The sequence below is a fragment of the Haliotis rufescens genome, unplaced genomic scaffold (genome assembly GCF_023055435.1).
Source record: "Haliotis rufescens isolate VD_foot unplaced genomic scaffold, xgHalRufe1.0.p SCAF_27, whole genome shotgun sequence".
Taxonomy (NCBI): domain Eukaryota; kingdom Metazoa; phylum Mollusca; class Gastropoda; order Lepetellida; family Haliotidae; genus Haliotis; species Haliotis rufescens.
In genome coordinates, this window is record NW_025963968.1 from 522378 (window position 1) to 540024 (window position 17647).

Here is a 17647-nt window from a genome sequence, read left to right on the forward strand (position 1 = left end):
AGCAGGCAAAGGAGTCACCAGTAGACTCCCTCATATAGCCTTGTCTAAGCAACACTGTCAAATTACCAAATTATAACACTTTGATGTTGTGGGGGTGTTGGTTGTGTAACTGGTTGCATCTGGTTTTCAAAAGAACCCATTCCCTATTTTCTAGTGAGTGAGTATATAGTACCCTTGCTCTTAGCAATATTTCAGCAATAACGTGGGTGATACGAGAAATGGGCTCCACACATTGTACCTATCGAACATGGGCGTTTGATGTGATGAGTGAATGCATTAACCACAAGGCTACCCCAACACCATGTGAAAATGCAATCAATGAGACTGAAATACTGTTCAAATTGCTCAACTCATTCACTCATGTAGTAGGTATGATATGGATTGTTATCACATGAATAATGAATGAATAACAGATAACAATTTGGGTAGGAATAGTCTGTTTATTTTCCTCCAAAACCTTGTATGTATGTATTTATAATCATGACATTCCCTCGTCACACTAATTTGATTTCAACCAATCAAAATTCTCTTTACATACAGGAAGAGGCTGTGACGAATCTTTCACCATACTTTCAACTTCTGACAAGTCATATTGGTAATTATTAACCAATCTGACATGGTTCAACACAATGTCCACTTTAATATCTGCACCAAGTCAACCAATTTACACGAGAGTAACATCTTATGTGAAGGCAAAGTGAAAACAATAAGACAATGAAAAACAAACTATCATACAGGCATCATTGACTAAACTGCAAACAGTTTTAAAGACAATAATAAATTCTGTTCTACTCCATACTTCAAAGTCTAGATTTGAAATACAGGGAGATAGCAGGGAGATGTTTTTTGTCCCTCTCTTTTAATTCTAAATGCTGCCTTCTCAAAATGTCTGTAAACCACTGGAATCTTATCAACTATCTAGACTATAACGTGACACTGTTTTGTGCATTCACATAAATGTCCAAGGTCTAGGTATATGCCATTTATAACAAGTAATCCAACAACTGAAAAAAGAACAGTGTAATGAAATGGTCATGACACAGACATGAACTTGAAAATAAACACATCTCTAATAGAAGAATAATAGTTTGGGGGATGTCTCAAAGAATCTCAGCTTGTTTCCCCAAAAATGAAAAATGACTTATTATCAGGAAATTTGACAGATGTATTCAGAGAAAAAGTTCTCTTGGCTGACCTCTACACACCAGGGTTTCAGAGGTCCCTCTTATTGTTAATTGTAACCAACTTTGAAAACGAAGAAGTTTTGAGACAATCCCATAAGCATTTATTGAGATAAGCAATAACAATACACAGAGCTGTTGTGAACAATTATTATTGCTATTGTTCTCCCTTATCAGCCAGGACAATTCATAGACAGATATGCATAGTTCCTTTGTGAAAAAACCTCACATAAGATACTTCTAATATGAACGGAATAGGTTTTTAACAGTTATATACAAGGAAATTCCTACTAGGACAGAAAAGCTTGCATAGACAATCAAACAACTACAGACAAACACACAAATATGGCACAGACATCATAGAAATGTTTCAGAGTATAGGTAAAATGTAAGCATAAAATGATCTTTCTCAACTAAAACTGAAATGTATGTCTAAAAGATATATGTAAATAACATTTTTGAATAAATTTATGAAGTAATTTTTCATGATAAAACTGTAAGCAAACTGTAAACCTCCTACATGGTATCCTCCAGGATTGATACAAAGGCGCAGAGAGAATCGTTTCCTACCTGCTGCCAGATACATAGAATTTTGTCTAGCATGACAAAAATTCTTAAGACGGATTATAATACTCAGATTTGCTTTGTGTTTCAGCAACTTCATGTCGTCCTTACCCTAAACAGAAGCAGTGAGGATGTATGGAAATATTGAAGGCATTTACCAAAAGCATAAATTATGTAAATATTAACTGATTAACATACACTCAGCAACCTTAATACTATACACACAGGCCTGCAGTGAGCCATCAGCCTATATGTAAGATATGAGGTATTTAGTACATACCCAACCATACATATCACATGACATACCTAAGGTCACAGGTCACATCATTCGCTCTATCACATTGTCTTACCTGATTCAAAACGGGACGATCTTTTATTCATTTGAGGACATCTCTTGAAAGTTACAGAAATATATTTTCTTCCTAAAACGTTTCTACCATATCTAAATGATATCGTTCTTTTCATACCACATTTGTCTTTATTTTCTTCTAAAATCAATATGCTGCCACCATTACTTATTTACAATTCCATTACAAGCCAATTCAAAATGTAAATACTTCCTACTTAACTATCATGATATACTTTTAACTTTTATCAAAATGTTATGTTCTTTAAGACGAGATTATGCTTCCAGGACTCCTTTCTTCAGCCAAGACCAACAAATAAAACTTTACTGAAACTGAATTTTTAAAACTGACAAAAACTTCACTGATGTTTTACAAACATACAATGAAGTGGTGCACAGGCGAGAGACCTCCAAGTTTAGGTGAATTAAAACATTAATTAAAATCTCATGAATGACATGTCACATATTTAATCAAAATATCTTTACATCCATCTTTACTTTTTACAAGATCTCAGACTTCCCCAATTCAAAAATACATTGGATAGGAATCCACAGCTGAGTACAAAGAACCTACATGCAATTTCACCAGTGTTATTTCGCTTCTAAGTAGCACTTTACCACACAAATACATTACTTTACTGGCTTTCTTCAAAGTCAACTGCTCAATAATTCACACTCAACTATCTCAAAAAAGGTTAATATTTTTGTATCATGCGAACACTTCCTTTGAACAGTCTCTAATTTATTTACCTACATGAAACATTAAGAAAAATATCCAATCATCCTGTTTACTTTTCCTGTGAAGAACCACATGTAATTTATTATTTAAGCAAATAGTTCAATAAGTTTGTAAAGTGAAAAAAGAAACCGAGAGTAGGGTATTCATTGAAGAATTAACAATTTGAAATGTTTCATTAACTCTATCCCTTGTCACTATTAATACCTGTTCCTGAGACAAAACCACGGTGTGGAGGTTAGAATAGATGATTTGCATTATTCCTTTAAACTGGCCTATTCCTCACTCTCCCATTCTTCATTGATTATTCCTACCCAAGAACGCAGCTCTGCTGATTGATCGTCAATCAATCTTTAAGATGAATCAATAACACAGTACAACATAACGAAAATGTTAATACACAGATGAATGTACCATCATAACAAATGGTCTAACATAGTAATGGTAGCACTTAGGCCTGAAATAGTGCAGGGAAAACCCTACTAGAAATTAAAGCTCATTTGTACAGCAAAACTAATACATATATCTGTCCACAAATATTGACCAACATCTTATTTCAGAAAATGTGAATTTATAAAAGTAAAATAGAATTCATTTTCAAATATTTCATGTTCTAAAAGTACAATTATGACAGTAAAATTCATATTCATTCATAAAATATTTTACATTTCTGTAGTGCAACAATCTAACCTTTGAAACATCATTATTTAGATTGATACCAATAAAATATTACCTATTTGTGGAGAAATATATCTTAAGGAAAAGATACAGCAAAGCAAGGGGGATTCCCATCTGGAAACCCCTTTAACAGCAGTTATCCTCTTAACCCTTTAGTGTCATGTGAACAGATTAACAAAGTATAAATGCCATTTAGTGGAAACAAAATAACTGTTTGGCAAATTCATGTATTTCCTGTTTCAGAATCAATCAATTCAATAACATAATTTCTACCTTAAAACAAAAATGTATCAATGTTTGTGAATTTTACAATGATGTTTTGTGATTGTTTAAGGATGAATCAACATTGTTCCTGTAATCTCACAATCTACTGAGACACAGGCTAAAATAATCTATATGTTTCACAATTTAAGTATAAATCTAAACCATAACAATTAAAACAGGCATTCTCACTCAAAGACTATACTATTTTCATGAAAGCTTTCGCCTTTCTTAGTTTAGTATTCATCAATGGGGAAAATGAATAATATTCAAGGTATAGCAATTAATCCTAGCATGCAATAGAGTGAAAGTAAGAGAATACTTGGGCTAGTCTCGCTAGCTGTGATGTTTGAAAACAAGTTTCACCGGTCATGGCCACACCACATAGAAGAGCATTACACTTAACAGTCACATGATCTTTGTTGCCACAGTAACAAGTCACATGTTCTACGTTGCCAAGGAAACCAGCAGCTGCAGTGGTGCAGAGGGTGGCAAGATTGAGACAACTTGGGACGTTTGGAAGAGGTACTCAACTCTCTGCTGTTTGCTGATTGGCTGGAATCGTCATAATTCTGCTGGCTGAAGTTCTCTCAACAGCTTGAACACAAGCACCAGTCCTGAATATTCAGCTTAATGTTTGTTCATTATCTAGAACTAGAACCATTTCGTATATTTGCCCTTATGTAGCCAGATTGTCACATTTTTTTGGTACTAAACACTGTCTGTTTGAGACAGTATTGGCAGGTAGTGCAGTGACCTTGACCTTGACCAACGACATCAGCTAGGTAGTCTGGCATCTTACTAAACCGAGACATGATGTTGATGTCCCTCCCAGATGAAACACAACAGTTACTTTGCTCAGTGGTTTGCAACTGTAGGCTAAGCATATTTAAGATGGTACCATGCTTTGTCAATGCAAATCAGTCCTGTTTACATTTTATATGCATTGTTGCCCAATCCAGTTCCTTTCCATCAATTCTTTGTTTATCTGATTCTTTGGATACTGCTTGACACTTCTTTCACTGTTTGATTGTACCTGTCCGCAAATGGCCGGCCAGTCTGTTGGATCGGAATCTTGAACTTTTGATGCAAGCACAGAGATCAACACTTGCAGATCCATTCATCTTGTAATCAGCAGCAGATACCAGGCAGATTCTACTGGGGCCTGAACTCAGTGGTGCTGGACATCACATGACACGATGGTATGGGTTGAGAGAGCACCAAAATTGTTCCAAACTGTTTGATAGATTTCTTAAAAGCACTTTTCAGTTTCAGTCTACAATTTTCGTCCCTACTAGCACTATTGGAAGGTGTATCTGTTCTTTTGAGCAAGTCTGAATGCTACATCAAACTAACCATGCACAACTGATCAACATCTTTTCATACGGTCCATGTCCTTCTTCCAGGGAACATCGGCCTACCCTGCTGCGTCTGTGAAGCCTGTCCTCCCAGGCCTTCTCATCTGTCACGGCAGCCGATTCCAGCATTTCCTTGCCATTCATGCCTACCTGGGATGGTAGGCAGTTTCGGCCATTGCTACTTAAGTTTCTCTGTACAATTTGAGTACATTGGTGATTATAACAATATGGAAAAAAATAAGCAAAAAAAAAATTATGTTCAATGTCTGTACAGATAGTATGGCTAATACACATGACTATTGCCGTACTGTTGTTTAGTGTGCCTTGTACACAGAATGATATGTACACATGGTACCACAGACAAATACTCCATTCAAAACTGGCAAAAACTCAGGCAGCTTCTTAGTCATAAGGATGTACGAGTTTGAGTAAGGTCAATGTCCACATCTTTCACGAAGGTAATTATGTCCTTAGCAAGGGCTCAGAGAGCCTTCAGACTCTCCCTGCAGAAATGGACCAGTTTGAAATCAGGTCTGACTTCATTCCAAGCTGGCGGGCATCTGGCAGACCTTTGGACCACCACGGTCTTGCCAAATTGTCCATTTTAAGCAGCCAACATGCTCTGTGAGGAGCTGAGAAACAACAGGTTCATTATTCTCATTCTGGAAGTCTTGTCTAGATCTGAGGAACGGGAACAACCACCTTCTGGCCGTCCTTGGTGAGGTTTAGATCCAGCACTTCCTTCATCAGAGGCTGAATGCCTTCTGGGTTCACCTTCAGAAGCACCTGTGAATGTTCTTCATTCAAATTACGAATGTCTGTCAGCTTCATGAGCAGTTTGGGATAGAGGCAGCGAACAACATGGCAAGAGAACTTTGACTCAAGATAGCGTTGTAGCAATAGTGCATACTTATCCTGTTCCTGGGCGACATAATTCTTATCACTAATGTTTGGCCGGTCAGGTGAGAAGAGAGCGATGACCAATAGAAGAATGAGAATAGTCTCATCAGCATGTAAATCCATGGCTAAAGATTTCACAAATTTCATATGTTCATCAAAAAGGCCGCCACCCTCACCCATTTTGAGCTGCTCAGTGGTCATAGCATATTTGTCCTTATCAAAGGGATCCAGGAAATGACCCTTGTCTTTGTCAAATGTGATGACAGATCGTATGATCAACAACTCTATACTGCCTCCCTTTAGTAAACTGATCTGATCTGGTTGAGACAGTGCCTTGAAGGACTTGATCTTCTTTGCCATGTCGATGACACGACGGACGCTCACTTCAGCGATGTTGACCAGATCAGTCATGGACGGTTTATCACGCGAAATTTCTGACTCCACGCATATTTCCAGCGACTGCCGGTAGGCGCCTACCAACTCATTGATGTGGACCATCTCTTCTGCTTCCAAGGGGCGTAGCCGATGCTGAGATGAAGACACGTCACCTGACTGTGTCTTTGTGCGCTCCACTTCACGTGACTTTCTGTTAAGTATATAAACGAGAAGCAATGAACGGGCAATCAATTCAAATACTTACAAAAGGAACATTCCTGACAAATGATGGTTTCTCTACCATCTTGGATGAATATTGGACATTACTGGACAAGACTGATGTCATAGAATGAATATTGGATGGACCTAACCATGTTCATAAGACCTAGACATCCATTAACCAATAAAACCATTAAGTATTCATTCATTGCATCTGGACAACCTTAATTGTTTTCATTCTGGAAATATTGTATGATGTCTCAGGACACATCTGACTGGTATTTCTTTTCAACATAACAGCATGCAACACTTGGGTTCCAAATATTGCTTGAATCAGAGTCACATTTGATCTTAGAACAGCTGATTATACACATGGGCCACTGTCAATGTAAGACTGTGTAAAATTGACCAAAACGGTTGCCATTTGAGAAAGGTGTACGGCCATTACCCAAAACTGCTGAGGTGCTACAATCAAGAAATTTCCCCCTTGGTGGAAGAAATGTCATATTTTGAACTGCGCAAATAGGGGACCCATCCAAAATATAATCAGATTCAGTGTAAGTCTTACATTTTTTTGGCAAATTGACCATGGCCCATCCCAGAATTATCCCTGAAATATATATAGCATATCTCATTAATAAACATGTATGACAAAACCAGAAATATTTCATATAACATTTCAATAATACAAAATATGTGACTCGTGATTTGCAAAAACAACAGTTTCAGAACCCTAGTGTTCCACATACAAGTCTTACAATATTGATTTAACAAATATATATAAAAAATGTGATAAAAAAGCTCTAAAACATTTTTGAACTTATAAACAGACAGAAGCATTTAACAACCATAACCAAAACAAAACAAAAGTATAAACTTGTTTTCCAAGCTGTTAAAGATTTTACCGTGAATACCTGTTTTCTTCAATCCTGGCCCGTTTTCTCATCTTTTCTTCCTCTGTCAAGATGTACTCCTTCCTCATGCCAATTTCAAAACATTTTCGTAAACGACATCTTTTACAGAATCTCCGATTCGACACGTCCATCTTACATTTTTCTTCGTATGGGCATTTGAAGTATTCCTGTAAAGAGAAAAATAAAGTGTTACAAATTTTACCTCAGACATGAGTGAGTGAGCGTGGCTTGGGTGAGTGAGTGAGTGAGTGAGTGAGTGAGTGAGTGAGTGAGTGAGTGAACTGAGTTTAAAACTGTTTTTAACAGTATGTCAGTCTTATCTTAGCTTGACAGCTAAACTGTGTAGATTAACTGTGAAATCCAGGAGCACATGCACTGGCTACAAACCAAGGATTATAACCAGGATGAATCAAGGATGTGACCCCACATTGACCTCATCCTGGCTAAGGCACATGGCTCTGCACAGCGATGGGACATCAGTTATTGTGGTCTCTTGGACTCCATTGAATAGTGAACATAAGGGTGACACCAGGTGTCTTTAGTGATTCTCAGCAGTCCCTTCACATAGTTTTCACCACTTTTTCCCCCTTAACACCCAATCTATTTTTGCAGATAATCAAGACTGGTTATTCCCTGGCGTAAATGTTTACTATTGACACCAACAACAGAGTGGTGTTCCTGTCTATGTCAGAAGTAGGATTACTACTGACACCAACAACAGAGTGGTGTTCCTGTCTATGTTAGAAGTAGGATTACTACTGACACCAACAACAGAGTGGTGTTCCTGTCTATGTCAGAAGTAGGATTACTACTGACACCAACAACAGAGTGGTGTTCCTGTCTATGTCAGAAGTAGGATTACTACTGACACCAACAACAGAGTGGTGTTCCTGTCTATGTCAGAAGTAGGATTACTACTGACACCAACAACAGAGTGGTGTTCCTGTCTATGTCAGAAGTAGGTCAGTTAACCCGGCAATGCAAGTCAGGACATCGGAACAAAAGCTATTATGTGTTGCTTCTGAATGCTTTGCTTCACTTCAGGTTCTGACCTCAATTTGAAACTGATAAATATAAGAGTTTGCAATAATCAAAATCCTCTTTTACCCTATTGGAACTTAGTTAATAATGTGACTTTTACATATAATATTCAGACACATTGTTACCCTCACATTAATTCATGATAATAAATGTATTTTCACAATGTCATCCTTGACATCACTCAACTCTTTTTGTGCGATATAAAAAACCTCCGTCTGGTAACCATGCTGTGATAAGCATCTGCAGGAAACCCAGGGGAAGAAAGCTCTTCTTCCTAACGTCAACTATACGACAGCAAAATGCTTGTTGCCGAGTCTTGCATCAATGCACTGCAAGTTATGAAGGCAGGCCCAGTGACTTAATTTAGCCAGTTAATAGCCCTGGCAGCTTAACAGGTCTAGTCAAATATTCATCACTCTAATTCTGTATAATAAACAGATGTGACTGAGGGGAGTTTCCTATCAATAATTTACCACATCTCAACCCAAATAAGCTCCATTTTTCATGATTTGACAGACATGGCCTGACTGACAACTGCTAAAGCAGGTGTCCATCCAAAGACAACCAGATTGTGGAAAGTAAAAGTAAGTTTCTTAATAATTAACCTTCAGAACAGATCCCTGCTCCAAGCTACAAGGGTCTATCCTTAGTGTTGCATGTTGGGTAGATCTGATGTAGATGAATTTTAATCAATGACCAGGGGACTAAGTAATCATCTAACATGTTATAGAATTTCACCATTCTGCATTACTAATTTACTGAAGTTTGGTATCACGTTTCCTTCTCTCACTTGCTTTATTGATCATCTTAGCACCTGTGTGCACACGATGGTGTCTGGGCAATCAAGTAAAGGTGTTCCACTTGAAACCAGCCAGCGTTTCTACCATATTGTAGTGTTTCAGGGATTGAGTCAGTGATAGGCGTCTGATGCTGCTTTGTGAATTGCTTCTTGAATTTATTGCTCCATCTTGTTTGGGCTCTTTAGACTTTTCTTGTTGTGACAGATACGAATAACAGCCCCTCGCCTTGACCTCGAGGTGGACTATTGAGTTAGCCCGGGGTGGGAGGGAGGCCCCACGTGCCGTGTGATGTAGGCTGTAGATGTTTACACTGGGTAACCCATCGACTCCAGGCATCATCATCAGAGAAGTCTGGAATTCAAGCACACAATAGCAGCCCTGGCTACTAAGGGCCACAACTCTTCATAGCAAGGTGCGGTATCTTTGACCACTGGAAAACGTGTAACCCTAAATGTGTGGGAGTGGGGAGCTGTTGGAGGGGTGGGAAGATGTGGGCGGGTGGGAAGATAAGATAGTAGTTATTGCAGAAACGTTCCATTACGGGACAGATGTGCTTTTAAAAGACAAAACGTTCTAATTCATATATACATATATACAGACATACATAATTTACATTCCTGTAGACACAAAAACCCAATCAATATTACATATTTGATGATATTATGATCCATAAAATGTCAACGGTTGATTATGGAAACCACACCACATGGTAACAAATGCAGTTGATGTTGACGGCTTTATTATTTGACAGGATGTAGTGAAATAATTTGTTTTCATGACTGTGGACATTTACATTTACATTTTTGTGTGGATAATTTTCCAAAGAGTATATTTCTTTCTTGAGTGAGTTTAATACAGTGAAGTAAGTAGTGTCTTTTGTCATCGATGGTTGAACATGAAGAGCATAGCCTCTGATGTAGTGGGGTGGTGGCTTTGTATGTCTTCCAAGTTCAATATTTAATTTATGGTTACTTAATCTTAGTTTAGAAAAGTGCTCAATATTTTGTTAGTTTACAGTGACGGAGATAGGGTTCTAATTTTATTTCATTTTTAACTATCCTGTGTGTCCTAAGTTTGTTTCCTGTGCCTCTTGTTGCATTTACATCTTGAAGAGTTTCCTTGAAGAGGGAGTTGAATTTAGATTTGATTGTCTCTTTGAATATTGGTGATAGGAAAGCTGAGGTACTCAAATAGAATAGATTGAGCTGATAAACCCATTCTAATCTTTTATTCACCAAATATGTACTTTCTGCAAAAGCGTTCTGAAGTATTATGTTGTTGGATGAAGATGTGGGAGGGTGGAAAGATGAGGGAAGGGGTTGGGAGCTGTGGGAGTTGTGGGAAGATGTGGGAGGGTGGGAAGATGAGGGAAGGGGTGGGGAGCTGTGGGAGGGTGGGAAGATGTGGGAAAGGGTGGGAAGATGTGGGAAAGGGTGGGGAGGGGTGGGAAGATGAGGGAAGGGGTTGGGAGCTGTCGGAGTTGTGGGAGTTGTGGGAAGATGTGGGAGGGTGGGAAGATGAGGGAAGGGGTGGGGAGCTGTGGGAGGGTGGGAAGATGTGGGAAAGGGTGGGGAGGGGTGGGAAGATGAGGGAAGGGGTTGGGAGCTGTGGGAGTTGTGGGAGTTGTGGGAACCTGTGGGAGGGGGTAGGAAGCTGTGGGAGGGTGGGAAGATGTGGGAAGGGGTGGGGAGCTGTGGGAGGGTGGGAAAGGGTGGGGAGGGGTGGGAAGATGAGGGAAGGGGTTGGAAGCTGTGGGAGTTGTGGGAAGATGTGGGAAAGGGTGGGGAGGGGTGGGAAGATGAGGGAAGGGGTTGGGAGCTGTGGGAGTTGTGGGAACCTGTGGGAGGGGGTGGGAGGGGGTGGGAAGCTGTGGGAGGGTGGAAAGATGAAGGAAGATATTGGATGTTGGAGCATCTCATTATTTCAAAGGATTCCGTAGTTCACAGAAAACTAAAACTGTCCTTTTTCTAATTCCTACAAGTACCCACTTACTACTTGTCACTGAAAATATTCCAGCAGGATATTTCACCTTTTCAGTAAATACTGAAGGCTCTGTCAAACTGCATAGTAAATAACAGAATACGAGCATCATTAAATGATTTTGTCTTTGTTTATATTTCACAGATAATGTTGGTGTTTAATCTGATGGCTAATTACCCTTGGAAACACACATCTGTTTACTCAATACAGCTCATCACAAACGCCACTCCATGGCACAAGATGGAGAATGCTTGAGTTTTAGGCTTCCCATGCCTTGACAAGAAAATAATCACACTAAAAGCCCTACTTAACAGGACCTGCATGCGACCCATTCGTACTCAATTTATCTAAACCAACATTTAGAATTTTTGGCGAAAACTTTAATCCATATATTTGACTAAATTTGCCATTGCCATGGCGACTCATTACTAAACATGGAGGACTTGGAGAATCCCTATTAAAGACGAATGTACGGGACATTTTCAGATTGATTTCTATATAGAGAATGGCAGTATTTATTAAATCGATGAAGGATTTGATGGCATACCTTGATAGGAGATTACACACTACTTTCCTATCAACTGACAATAGCATGTCGGACACAGAACAATATTGAGCGGAAAACTTCATTTTAAGATTGATTATTTTAATGACAGGTTTGGACAGGAAAGGGTTCATATTTTGTCCCTAATTTCTTGTAATTTTTCCAATTACCTCTGTAATGAGTCCGAACATCTTGCAATTATTTTCAAATATGCTTCTGATGTAGTTTGAACTCTGCCGATCATGCAGTGGAATCTAAATGCGTAACCTTAAGCATGACAATCATTTTCTAACAAACTGTCTGACCTTGTTGCTAGTTGTTTGGAACGTCTGTACACATGATGGAACAAGAGCTATTATATTTGGTTAATTCAGCACTTAGTGATTATTTCAACGTTGAAAACATGGGACTGGTCCCCTTCAGAAGACTTCAGGCACAAAAGTAGAACCCTTTACTTGTATACAATCTATATACACTTTCCATCCAACTATCACCAATTACTTTTACATCTGAATTCATTTTAGCACAGCAATGCCCATCACTAAGCTGATTGCAACCAAAGACAGATTAAAGCGGTTCAGATTATAAAAAGTGATTTCTTTTTCTTTTGAAGGTGACCTTTCAGTTAGTTCCCCGGTAAGCACCTCTACAGGTCACTTCATCATCAGGATGCATAAAGCTGCTAAACTTGTTGAAGCTGAATAAAGCAATTTTCACTTCTCATTTCATAACATCCACTGCAGCAATAGAAACTAACATGTCTAGTCCACTGGTCCTCACTGTGATAACACATAGCATAACTCCTCTAACTCTGCACTGTGGTATTGACATTGTTGGACGTAATAGAGATGGAATCATCAATGTATCACAGCAAAAATATGAATTTTTCATCTTTGGTAACTTCACAAAGTCGAGAGAGATAACAAAAAATGTTCCCCCTGCAAACCATTTTTCATCCTATAATCCACATCAATCATCCAAAACGAACACCTGACCTCTGATGTGGTGTGGTCGAGGCGAACACTTGCAGGTGCTCTGCCCTGGAGGGTTGACAATACCGATCAGTTGTAGCCTGGCATTCAAGGACATTAACATATATACTGCTCCACTTGTCATAGGGATATTTTACGTTTCCATGATACACAAGTGATTGTCACATATGTCACGTGTATATTTAACAAATGCCGTATCATTATCAAAATTTGAGTTGTATATAAACCATATCTACTATAGCTTCAGCGACATGTATTCAACTGTATTCTACAAAATTATTTTCACAACAAAATTTAAACATTGACAATACATTCCAGACATTTTTACAAAATAGCCATATTTAAACCTACTGACAGTGCTTTAGTAAGTAAATCAGTAAACAAACAATGTTAAATTCCACTTTAAAAAAAACCCAAACCCTAAATGAAAACTATGAATATTAATGATGAGGCATAAGCCCTTCTTGGCTTGTACATCATAAAACTGTGAAAACCCATTGCAGATTACCAATAATTTTATATAAATAATTACTAGAAATGTTCTAAACATGTTGTCAATGTTAGAAAATATACTGTTATCAACTTAATATCCAGTGCATGACGCAAGCTTTCCAACTTTTCCTCAGGCGTACAGAAAGACGGAACAGTCCCAGGTGGCACTTGCTGGTAGCAATATTCCAAAATGGAGGAGATCTCTTCAAGCTGTCGGCTGTAATTTGTGACACGTACACAGCTCGGGTTGGAACGTTACTTCTAAAAATGTCTCACTCAGACAATACGATTTTCCTCGTGACAGATCACTCAAGATAGGACTTTTTCCTATCCGAGGTAACTTCAAATAATCATAATATTGTTATTGAATGAAAATGAATTCCTGCAATAAACCTTACATAATAATTTTCATTAAAAAAAACAGAATGACTCAGTTTTGTTAAGGGAAGTTAAAGTTAGCAACTGTTGAACACTAGGAGCTTCCCTGATCACTCCTCATCCACTGACCATCATACAAGTCAGTCACTAACAGTCTGTTTACAAAACACAATCTATCATAGGTTGACTTTTAGAAACAGTTACCTTTATCAAAAATATTCTGAAAAGTGTATAAAATGAGAAAATTCTTTGAAAAATCTCCACATCACGTGAGGTAGACATTTTCTCTTTGCTAGGTGTTAAATGAAAGGTCTTCTCAGGCTTCTGTGATGCATTAGACATTTTGCACGATCTTAGCGGCTTGCGAATAAATTTTCCTCATGTTCTCCAGGTTAGGGGCCAGCTTGAGGTGAACACCTTTAGTACTGAGTCAATATGCTGAAGGAGGCAGGGATTTCGTCTCAAGATTTATTCATCGTCTGCAGATGGGGACTCCCCGAGTATAGGGTCCTTGCCACAGGGAAGATGTTTGCCATAGCGGGCAAATATTCAGTTTGTCGTAGAGCTGCCAAAACCAACGAACATGACCCGATCTGAAGTCTCTAACGTATTTCCCTGACCTTGTTCTTATTTGGTGACCCATTGGGGTAAATATTCACTTAGTCTTGCATGATCAATACAGAACTCAGTGTCACTCCAAGTTAGAGAGAGGCCTTCTGTCTCCTCACGACAATCAAGCTCAGACAATCAGACCTGTAGAACAAAACAAAGCATTGTCCTGCCATGCTGGCCAAATCACTGCTTGGCAAACCAGCCTGACTGAAAACCCGTAAAATTTGGTAAGAATGTTACTGATCCGTCAGCAACCTGTTTAACATGGGTCACTTCAACTGGCATGCAGTGCAGTGGAGTTTGTAACGTGACCTTAAAGGTTATCAGGGTCAAAGGTATCATGATGGTTAATTAAGTTTTTCAGATGGAGGAAGTCATGTGAGATTAAAGTACATGGGGGGTAACTCCTTCCCAAAACAGGTCGACCATGGTCGACACGGGTCATTGTGGCTGAAAGTCATCCAATTTACAATCTAACGAGGCAGCCAGCATATCTGATAAGACAGTGTTGGTCATTACTTGTTAATGTTCATACCAGAACTAATAATGGAACTCAGAACTTGATGAACTATTTCCAGGACATTCTGAAGTAATTAGAACTTGTTTTGGGGGGTTATTGGTGTGTGTTTTTAAATGAAATCTGATTGCTTTTACAGATTTCTCTTTCTGTCCTAGTCCATCACATAACGAAGTCTCTTTCTGTCCTAGTCCATCACATAACGAAGTCTCTTTCTGTCCTAGTCCATCACATAACAAAGTCTCTTTCTGTCCTAGTCCATCACATAACGAAGTCTCTTTCTGTCCTAGTCCATCACATAACGAAGTCTCTTTCTGTCCTAGTCCATCACATAACGAAGTCTCTTTCTGTTCTAGTCCATCACATAACAAAGTCTCTTTCTGTTCTAGTCCATCAGATAACAAAGTCTCTTTCTGTTCTAGTCCATCACATAATGAAGTCTCTTTCTGTCCTAGTCCATCACATAACGAAGTCTCTTTCTGTTCTAGTCCATCACATAACGAAGTCTCTTTCTGTCCTAGTCCATCACATAACAAAGTCTCTTTCTGTTCTAGTCCATCACATAACAAATAAAGAAACTGAACAACTCTATGAATCTGTGTAAAAGCATGAAAAAACATGAAAAGGCTTAGCAATTTGTTTGTGTGTATGACTTAACTCCATTGGATTCAAGAAGGAAAAACAACAGTTTGTTCAACCTTCTTTGTCAAGTGACAAAGTTTGTTAACAATGTTTGTGAATTAATGATTCAAATGAAAACTGAATAATTTTCTGTAAGTTCAAGCAAAAAAAGCACATAGTGCGCTTTAGCCAATTCCAACATAATCACAAAAAGTAAATCAAATATCTGATATACAGTTGCTCATGTCCTGGTGCGCCGTTATGGGCTGTGTTTCAGCTTACAAAATGATTGGGTTAAAATTCAATGATAACAAACTTGGCCAATCAAAACGTGAAATTTGAAATAGAACATCAGTAGACATGAGGATTTACCATGTCAGTTGTATTTCCTTTCTGCTAGGCATTGTTTAATATGCAGAGATTAAGATTACTGCGCGTATTTTGTTCTGTAAACTAAGCCAGAAATAGCAATCAGCTGTACACACGTTTTCATCCAGCACTACTGGTAATTCAGTTGAAAATACCCAATAATACAACTGACTGATTTTCTTTGTGAGAATAATGATTTTTATACATATAATTCACTATGTTTAATGAACAGCTGTGATATAATCTCACGTGTTTGTTTTTTTCCATTTCACCTAATTGTAAAACAGTGTCCCCCAATCAAAATAAAATATAGGCTAACTGTATAATGATTTTCTAAATGTGCAGTACATGTCAGATTCTTGCATAAATTAGGTCATCCTCCTTTATTTTCCCTGTATAGTTCCTTCTTTTATATCAATGAAAAAGGCAAATAAAGGCCGATAGTATCTTAATACCATCAATATCATTGACCAGAAAGCATAACAATGCAGAAGGTAAAAAAGACATCTGAGAATAGAAACTATCCCAGTGGTTGTATGAGGTTGTGAAAACTCAATAGCAAGTTTTCTTTGAGACAATCAATGACATGTAAAAGCAGAACATATCGATGTTTCATGTGCATTGTTGGCACGTCAATTTGAACTCCTAGAGACACAATAAAGATAATAGCGCCAGAAGCCTATCCTTGAGCCTGGCGAGAATCTACCTGGACCATCATCAATACTTGCTCTGTCAATCACGTGACATTTACATTTGTCACTCTGAGCAATCATTTACAATGTGTCAGAGTAATCTAGTTAGATTGAACTTGAAGAATTAAAGAAATCCACATACATAGGCAGACTTATTACTTTTTAAAAATTCTTCCATGTAGTTACGTCAGTTGGAACTATGTTTCACATGTATATGGATGAAATCTCAAATGGAACTATTTTTTTCAGCATACGTCAGATGGACTGTTTACAAGAATATCTGAGTTGGGACTAATTTTTACAGATATATTTAAGTTGGGACTAATATTTTCTGGCATATCTGAGTTGGGTCTATTTTGGGATAGGATATCTCAGTTGGGACAATATTGTTTCTGTTATGTCTCAGTTGGGACGATAATGTTTCTGTTATGTCTCAGTTGGGACGATGTTTTCTGGTACAGCTGGTATATCTCAGTAGGGACTATCATTATTCAGGTATACCTGTCTTACTATTTTGTTGTATCATTACTTTGGAACTATATTTTGCACATTGATATGACGGAGGCAACGCCATCAAATACCCAAGCAGCAACGGAACCTAATAACAGAGATGTACAGGTATTGAACCGCTGTCCATGACGATGTAACGATCTTGCCAGCGGCTATTTTCCTTGTTCATGTGATTACATATTTTTTATGGAAAGGTCAAGGACATATTCTTGAAGGGCATGATCAATGACCTGACTCCACTTATCACTGTTTCTAAGCATCTACATAGTATATATCCAATATTGATATCAGAAAGGAATGTAGGTCATACTATTTCTATATATGAAGCTCAACTTGCCAAACTTAATAATTGTATCTGTCATCGTGTATTGAAAGTTTTAGTACATGTGAGTATGTGAGTTGCTTTAAGCAATATTCCAGCAACATAAAAGTGGGGCCACACATTACGTTCAATGGAAAATCGAACCCAGGTCTTCGGTGTGACAAGCGAATGCTTCAACCACTAGGCTACCCACCGCCCGTTGAAATAGCATATAAAAAACAATTAAGTGAATGGGCTTGGACCTA

The 17647-nt window shown here is 38.2% G+C and overlaps 1 protein-coding gene across 12 annotated transcripts in view; it reads right to left on the reverse strand.

The window, feature by feature from the left end:
• Nucleotides 1-420: 420 nt before the first annotated feature.
• LOC124119305 (nuclear hormone receptor HR96-like) overlaps nucleotides 421-17647 on the reverse strand; it is a 259199-nt gene continuing 241972 nt past the window's right edge. For 8 of the 12 annotated variants that reach the window (XM_046481774.2, XM_046481778.2, XM_046481772.2 and 5 more), the window contains 3 exons: nucleotides 7524-7699; nucleotides 7187-7228; nucleotides 421-6610 (listed from right to left, as the gene is read on the reverse strand). In XM_046481774.2, the coding sequence (XP_046337730.1) occupies nucleotides 5800-6610; nucleotides 7187-7228; nucleotides 7524-7699 (1029 nt within the window). In that variant the 3' untranslated portion in view covers nucleotides 421-5799. The remainder of the gene's footprint in view (nucleotides 6611-7186; nucleotides 7229-7523; nucleotides 7700-17647) is intronic. The other 4 variants (XM_046481777.2, XM_046481783.2, XM_046481782.2 and 1 more) reach the window with 2 other exon arrangements.